Genomic DNA, 8187 nt, shown 5'->3' with positions numbered 1-8187 from the left:
TTTTTTTTTACAAATAATTATTTATTTTATGTATGTGAGTACACTGTCGCTATCTTCAGACACACCAGAAAAGGGCATTATATCCTGTTATAAATAGTTGTGAGCCNCCATGTGGTTGCAGGGATTTGAACTCAGGACCTCTGGAAGAGCAGTCAGTGCTCTTAATTGCTGAGCCATCTCTCCAGCCCTGGCCATTGTCTAACATACCACTAAACACGTCTCTAGCCTCTCACCTGGGCTCTGGCCCCTGAGGAATGGATGTTGCAAGCCACTACCTTCGAGGACTACCTCAGACTCTTTCCAAAGTTGTGTCCTACTTGCAGAGAGGAGGAACATCTAGTCTTAGAGACCCACCCTGCCCTAGGTGGTTGGTTCATCATGAAATAGGAGCATGCATCCTTCTGAGAAGTACTCCAGTGGGTCCTATCCACTCCAGTCCTGCCGGCTTCCTTCACTGTTCCCAAGCCTGTGATGATCACAGAAACCAATAGGTGGCTCTTTCCAAAACCTCATCATGACCTTGGTGAGGATACCACCTCCCAAACATGTCCCACCTAACCGTGGATTCACTGGTGTTACATGAAACTAAAGAACCGCTATAGCGGGTGAACATGACATTGACTCCATAGACCTCTCTAGCACTGCTCAAGTTAGTGAAGAACAGTGGGGAGAGAGACAGCTCCTGGGCCCAGGAACCAGGTGCCACCTTTTGGTCCTAGAGAACCATTTGAGCTTTCTGCCTCAATTATCACTTCTTAAAGTCGAGGTCATTTTGATCAATGGACTCAAAGGAGTGGGAAGGAGAGGTTTAGGAAACTGTGGAACAGCAGCCACAGCCGCACAGCCCATAGGATTGTGGGTGCCACATCTTGGACACAACCAGGTTAGTCCATGGAGAAGCCTGGTCACATCTTGAGGCCTCCAACCTTCCCAGTGCCTACAATGCTTGGTAGAGGTCAAGTTCACAGGACAATCAGCAACTTCCATGGAAGAAATTGAATTCTACACCTGAGGACATCCGAGATATAGGAAAGCCTGCAGCAGACAGTGCAGGTAGCCTTGCAGTTCACACTACACCTCCACTACTCCCCTGGGCATCTTGTCTAAGTTCATCCTTCACAACAGGAAGCTGAAGTTATGTTTCACCCCAGTNTAACTTGTGCAGAGGCAAGAGAGGATCCCAGTCGAACCCCAAACATGAAAAATACAAGCATGGTCCTCATAAAAGAAAGAACTGATGAGTCAAGGGTCTCTGTCAAGAGTTCTAAAATTGAAGACTCTGAAAAGACAGTAACTGGGAACTAGAAAGACAAATGAAGGTCTTCTTGCAGGGTACAGAATGATTTTGGTGAAAATGGTGCTGGAGGAACAGAATTTTGCATGTCAGTGGGGAGACAGCCTTCAGCCATACTTTCTCAAATGGGAATGCCAGTTCTCATGTCTGGTCGCTTGTACTTGTTTTTTCTGTAGAAAGTGCCATCTGTTGTCCACTCTGGATAGTAGGAGAGAAAGTAAGACAAGGCCAAGGAGAGGGAAAGCTTCTGAAAGAGACAGAGTAGAAAGGTGTTCAGGGAAGATCTGGGTGAACAGGGTGGGCAGAAGTGGTGGGAAAAGAAGGCAAGAATGTGCAGTTAAGATGCCATGAACCACCAGGGGTGGCTTTAGATGCCAACTCGGACAGAGCCTCTTCCCCAGGAGAACCTGTCCCTGTTTCAGCACTGTGGTCAGCTCCCTGGGGGGTGGCAATTCTGGGCTGTGACCCTCCACCTCAGAATGTCCCAGGGGATCACAAAATGCCATGTGAGAGACACCTTAGGCTTTCTTCTCAGTGAGGACAATGACTTCCAGGCTTGGTTCTGGACTCATTCTTAGAGTGCTGGAGTCTTAGAGGGACCACGGCCTGCGCCTGAGCTGGGTAGGGTCTCACAGGCATTGAGCTCATGCATTTCCAACTCTAGTCTGATAAAATGCTGTCTGTCTCCTTTGACAGGAGGGTGTGGTGGCCTCTTGGGAGGCTGCTGGGTCAGGTCAGTGGGGAACCATGGCCTAGAGGGCAAGTGAATCCCTCAAGGCTTCCTGGCTGCTTTTGCAGAGGGACTTGCTGCACATCTGGAAAGTTCTGCTTCTTTCCAGTCACACCCACAAACACTGGACACTAACCTGTCTCCTCTATAGTAGCTTCCAGTGCTTTCCCTGGCCAGGCCACTCCCAGCTGAGGTGAGGTGAGAAATCTCTACTCTGGCTTTCAGAGAACCCACTATAGCTCCTGCTTAGCTGTACCTTTTGAAATATTCAGGTGCACCCAATCACCCAGGGTTCCGGCAAGACAGAGACTTCCCCCTAAGACCAAGCTGTTGCTAGGGCTGGGGTATACATCATGTAGATGAACAGAGGCTAAATGTGGGAGGAGGGACTGTACCCTGGAACTGAGTAGAAGGGACCCACAGGACATTGCGTGGTGACATGAAGAATACAGACCTGAACATATGGGTTCAGAGGACACTGGGCATGACCTTGCCCCCTCCAAATGACTTCTCAGGTGTCCATGTTCCATGGGAAAGTTCAGCTCTGGTTTTCCATGTTTAGTCATCCAAGCCCTGAAGTGGGAAATGGCTACCACTCTTCAGACTGGCTCCATCATCCTCTTCACCCACGTGGTGCCCACTGAGTAGTGTGTCAAGGGAGAACTGAGATATCTGGACTGTGGGAGCTTGGGAAGCAATGCAGATCAGTGCCACAGTTCCATTTTATAGGGGAGGAAGTGGAGGCTTGCAAGATGCAGGGATTTTGTCAGGTATACCTGGAGTCATCTGCACAGTCCTCAAATCACTGCTACAGTGAGAGGGCTTGACATGTCTGGCCTNTTGGTGTCTTTCAGCTCCTGGGTTTTGTCTATGGTTGCTACGTGGTCAGCATGCTCACAGAAGAAGAGGACAGCTGTAAGTGTACAGCTAACGGGTGTGCCAACTTTGAGTGCTATGTAAACCGGGATAGGGCCTGAAGATGCCCCTTAGTGATGCCCCATGCCTATTGGGTATCCATTTCCTGCCACAGGCCTGACCATAGTCGTGGCAGTACAAAGATCTGAGAATTGGGAGGAGGGGCCTGTCTATGAAGAAGATGTCCTTCAGGTCCAGGGACACCTATCTCCATAATACCTACAGTGGCCCCAGGAAGGTTTGAGTCTTCAGTAGCAAGGTCCATTCTGCCTGCCTGGCACCCATATTGATTGGCTCTTAGTATTAGGTAGGACCCATTTGGGCAGATTATCATTTCCCCACTGCATGAAGACCCTTTCCAACTTAACTTTGATTTGCACCATAACACAGTAATGACTCAAGCCATCCCTTTGTGACTCCCAATCCTAACATAGTCTCGTGGGAAGTCCCTGCAGAGGAAGGATTGACAGTGTGTGGGTGGGCAGTCAGGTGTCTTGTGGATAGAACCTTCCCCAGAGTCAGAATTGAAATTCAAAGCCATCTGCCCCAGAGAGTTGGCCCATGGTGTCAGCTGTCACCATTAAGAGACTTGATTCTCCAGTCTGGTGAGGGAGGGATGGTCTCATGAGTCTGGGATCAAGGCCCTGGTGCTGCCTGATCACTGACCTCAGTTGACAATGAAGCAGCGGCTCCACCTGCTCTTTGAATTCAGAACTGCAGCCAGCCCTGAGCTTCAGAAATGTCTTCTTCATTTTGCCCAACAAGCCTAGTGTGTGGGAGGCTTTACGGGGCAGGGGCTTGATGTTAGTGAAGGCTACAGGTTTAGTTTTTGGAGAGCTAGTGGTTTGTAGAGTCTGGCTGGGTGGGGTGCAGTTTCCCAACCTTGACCCTTCTTCTAGCAAGATCCATTCAGATCACAGAGCCATAAAACTGTGCACAGTGCTCCAGAGAGATCCCAGCAAGGTTTGAGACACAACAGGGACTGATTTGGGTTTGTGCCCACAACCTTCACAAGCTCTGGCAACATCCCTCTTGTTGGGAATCTGCCACGGGGAATGTTTTCCATTCTGCCATCTTTTCCATCATTTGGGTTTTATTTTATTTGGGCTTGATTTCTTTCAGTTGATTTCATTGGTGGATTTGACCCATTCCCTCTGTACCATGTCAATGAAAAGCCGTCCAGCCTCTTGTCCAAGCAGGCATATTTGTAAGTATGGCCTACTCAGCCTGCTTTAGAGTGCTCACAACACAAGGCTTTTCTCTTTGGAAACTTTATCTGTCTGTCAATCCATCTATCCATCTATCACTCCCTTAAGATCATGCTCTGGTTAGGTGTCATGGGTTCAGTAGCCCCACATATTAAGCTCAAAGCTCAGCATGGGTAGATTCTGTAATAACCGGGTCCCAGAGTCTCAGGAATGGGAGAGATACCAACAGGCCACTGCCTGCCCAGGGGCTTCACTGTTCAATAAGTGTAGAGGCTGTGGGTGTTTGTTTCCAATATTTGGCTGATCATATTTCCTTCTCCAAATCAGTGCCACAGCCTTACAGATCCCATGGCTGTTCCTGGGCTTCCTGGTGACACTGGAATTGCATTCAGAAGGGGCATCTAGGGGTTCTCTTGATGACCCGATTCAAGAGATTCCTGATGCCTGACCTCAGAGTGTCCTAGGCTATCACAGATAATGGGTATCAGCAGTAGCAGGACTTCAGCTCCCAGGATGAATAATGGAGGAAATACAGACTTAGGAGGGGGAGGAGCCTCTGCAGGCCACCAGCTGCAAAGTCCTCAGAGTCTTGATAAATTTGTTCCTAAGATAAGCCTGGGCTCAATAAATCTCCATGAATAGAGGAGGGCAGCAGCCCTCGTGAGATTTCTTTTCAATGGAGAATCTGACCAGGGTGAAACCCTTACTCCACTTCCAGTCTCATAGGAATGGGTCAGAGCCATCAGAGTACAAAACCAGTACCTGCCCTGTCCGTGGAGAAGCCTAGCCCCTGGCATATATTTGCTATACCCTGAGCAACTATCACTTTCTTGGTTTGTGAGTTTTGCTTTTGAAGTTCTCCAAGAGAAAGGACACTGTTCTGTCTCTCTCAGGTTCCTCTGACCTCTGCCTTCTCCACAGGCCTGCATAAGTGAGGGAATGGCTGACCCTGCTCCTGCAACCCAGCCTCAGCCACGGAAACAATGAGGAGACCCCAGTCCTGGAGTCGCAGCTCTGCTTCCCTGCCTGCCTAGCATTTTTTTCCACGTTCACCTTGGATACCAATGAGGGGCGGGGAACACTGCAGGACAGGGTGGCTACAACTGTGAGTTTGTAATATCTTTTCTTTCTTTNTTTTTTTTTTTCTAAAAATAAATACTATGAAAAGGCAAGAGAGACTATGGAAACAAACAATTTGCATCCCTGGTCTTCTTGGATAGCCGCAGCAAATCTGGGCAATTTCCCCCAGAGTCCTCTGGGTGCTCTGTTCTGGGGTTACAAGACCTGCAGACCACACACTGCTTCCAGGNAAAGGGCTTATCAGAGGACAGTAAGAAGGCCCAGCTCTACTAGCAGGTCCCTGTTATGAGCTACCGAGATCCAAGAGTGACTAAGGCCTTAAATAAATACTACAGTACCCCAGCCACAGGTCTTATTCAGGCAAAGGCCCTGGCCCCACTGAGGCCAGTGGAATCCCTGGAGCTGATCCAGGAGCCCTGTCACTCCTAAGCTAGGAGAGTACCATGGGTAAAGCATAGAACCTGGGGCTACCACATGCATTCCTCTCGAGTCCCCAGGAGCTGGGGATGAGCAGGAATACCATTCCTCACACCGTTCAGAGAAAGTAGATGATACCATTCAGAAGAGAGACACTGGGCAGATACCCTAAGAACACCTGCCATATGAGGAAATACACAAGGTTATTCTGTAACTGGAAGTGAGGGTTTCGAGAGTCCCTCAAGGCCAGTCTATTCTCTAAGTATAAAATCCAGTGTAAAGTCTCTGAGATCAGAAAGGGTGTTTCCTCCAAAGTGGGAAAGAGTTTGCATACAGTGACTAGAGGTGGCTGGACACCTGGCAGGTGCTGCTCTGCCATTGAGAAGCAACNGAAACCGATTTCACATGGACTAAGGGACATGGCTGTGGGTGTCTGGAATAGAGAGAGCCTAGCTGAGCACTAGGGTGAGAACTTCTGCTTTATTATCTTCAAGTAGATCCAAAAGGCTACAGCAGAACACTCCTCACACAAACCAGGAACTCTTCCTCCATGCTGTACCGTTTGTGGGGGACACTGGGTGTCCCCAGCAGACTCACTGTATGATCTGGGACAGGCTGAAGCAGGTAGGGTACCCACTCTGCAGTGTAGTTCCTGGAGTGAGAAGGGGAAGCATATGAGGTTTTTTCTCATCAGACTTGTCCGAGCCAGGGGCCATTGGTTTCAGNGACTTCCTTGACCTACCACTCTGTTTAGAAAATTCTCAGACACATTTTAGGGACATAGTGATCTCTGAGCACCCAAGAAGGTCATAAGTACTACCTCTCAGCAGGGACAGGGGTGTGACACATTTATGTAACAATTGAGGTTCCCCTGTCCCTCCCAATCCCAAATCTAGCCCACATGCCTCTGAAGCTGGCCTCTCCATGCTCGGTTTAAGCCCTGATGTCCAGCTAAAACTAGAGGTGTCCCCCAGCCCTCTTTCCCTCTGACTCCACCTATGAAGGATTCAAAATAGTGGGTGGTGTNGATCNGAGGAGGAGGTAAGAAGAGTGGCCTGGCCATCTCTAGAGCTGCTAGAAGCAAGACACTCAGGTTACACCTAGGCTGCAGGAAAGATGCTGGGGGTACCCTGGCCTNACCTGGTTTAGGACAGGAATGTGCGTACACAGCTACAGATAGGNACCCTGCAGATAGGGCACAGCTGCAGGTTGGGGGCACACTCGGTGCAGACGAAGTGGCCACAGGGCACGAAGACTATGGAGACNGCTCGGTCCAGGCACACCTTGCATCTCCTCTCTTCCTGCAGCTGTCGCAGCTGTTCCTGAACATCCTCAGCTCCTGGGGACTCAAGAAGCAAGGCAGCACCCTCAGGGACTAGGAGACTGGTTCCTCATCGGGGAATGAGCTTGCCACACACACCCACCCTCTGCACCCCTTCCATGAAAGAGGGCGGCCCATTCAATTTATGTGGATCTCAGCTATACCTGGCTCACTGACATCTTCAGGCTGGGTCTCTCTTCTGGATCTGAGTAACTCAGGGCTTCCATGGGCAGGAGCTGTAGACAAGTTAGTAGGAATGGATTAAAGGCCTCACTTCTGTGGGGAAGGGAGAGATAACCCAAAGAAGGTCTAGCAGCCACTGAGTTTCAGATCTGACCTAGAGAGCAGAAGGATTTATATGGCGCTCAGCTGCTCATGAGCTTAAGGCCAGAGGTTTAGTTGAGGATACCAAGGACCCTGGCTTCCACTGGCNTATTCTACCTGCCTGGCCCCTTAGATTAGGTGGTTACAGGCTGTATGTACTTGGCACTTTGGGAGGAACAGGAAACAGATGGTGATGGATGCCCAGAGGACTTGAGACAGGGGAAGGCAGGCAATTGCCTAGAAGGGGTGGAGGTATCTCTGGCCTTTGCCATCTGGCCCTCCTCCTGGAGCAAGGCAGCCACCATTTGTGAAGGGTATGTGCTGGGCACACTTGGGCTTTGGGTCTATGCTAACCATTCCCAGTTGCCCCTGGGGGTGGGGAGAGACAGAGTCAGACAGAGACAGAGAACCCAAGGTCTCAGGGTTGTGGAGAAAGGCTGGTGGTCTGGGGTATGCTCACCTATATACTCATGGATCTGTGTTGCCAGAAGGCATAGGTAAAGGTCNAACTCTCTTACACTGAGGATACTAAATCATCAAAGTTTCTATATAGAGGTGCTACCATCACTGAGAAGGACAGTAAACAAAACCCTGCCAAGCACCAGAGTGTCCCACAGACTCATGTGCTTTTGAAATGGGTTACTGTTGTGTCACATCTCAAAGCAAGGAGGCTGGGGAGGAAAGCCTCTTGCCTGTGACCACAAGGTTGGCAAGAACATCATGTGGTCCCTGAAGTCAGAAGTCTGCTTAGGAGCCCCTGAAGAACCTCAAACCCCTGACCCTGAAGGAAAGGATTTGGAAAGCTGTGTCCTCCGTATCACTATTCAACAGGCTTCTGTTTGCAGCCCAATTGGCTTTAAGAAGCTGTGGCTTACTGGGCAGTGGTGGCTCAAGCATT

At 49.7% G+C, this 8187-nt stretch overlaps 2 protein-coding genes across 3 annotated transcripts in view; one reads left to right on the top strand and one right to left on the bottom strand.

Annotated features, from left to right (window-relative positions):
* Positions 1-5341, top strand: part of Nkain4 (sodium/potassium transporting ATPase interacting 4) — a 19078-nt gene extending 13737 nt beyond the window's left edge. Inside the window, exons 5-7 of one of the 2 annotated variants that reach the window (XM_021155930.2) lie at positions 2879-2939; positions 4062-4146; positions 5069-5341. In XM_021155930.2, coding sequence (XP_021011589.1) covers positions 2879-2939; positions 4062-4146; positions 5069-5078 — 156 coding nt within the window. In that variant the 3' untranslated portion in view covers positions 5079-5341. The remainder of the gene's footprint in view (positions 1-2878; positions 2940-4061; positions 4147-5068) is intronic. The other variant, XM_021155931.2, reaches the window with a different exon arrangement.
* A 764-nt stretch (positions 5342-6105) lies between these two features.
* Positions 6106-8187, bottom strand: part of Birc7 (baculoviral IAP repeat containing 7) — a 5047-nt gene continuing 2965 nt past the window's right edge. Inside the window, exons 5-7 of the mRNA XM_021157016.1 lie at positions 7130-7201; positions 6785-6983; positions 6106-6296 (exon numbers count right to left, since the gene is read on the bottom strand). Coding sequence (XP_021012675.1) covers positions 6790-6983; positions 7130-7201 — 266 coding nt within the window. The 3' untranslated portion in view covers positions 6106-6296; positions 6785-6789. The remainder of the gene's footprint in view (positions 6297-6784; positions 6984-7129; positions 7202-8187) is intronic.

This window comes from Mus caroli, chromosome 2, assembly GCF_900094665.2.
Source record: "Mus caroli chromosome 2, CAROLI_EIJ_v1.1, whole genome shotgun sequence".
Taxonomy (NCBI): domain Eukaryota; kingdom Metazoa; phylum Chordata; class Mammalia; order Rodentia; family Muridae; genus Mus; species Mus caroli.
Note: the sequence above shows the minus strand (reverse complement) of the source record. Positions and strands in the feature narration are given on the sequence as shown.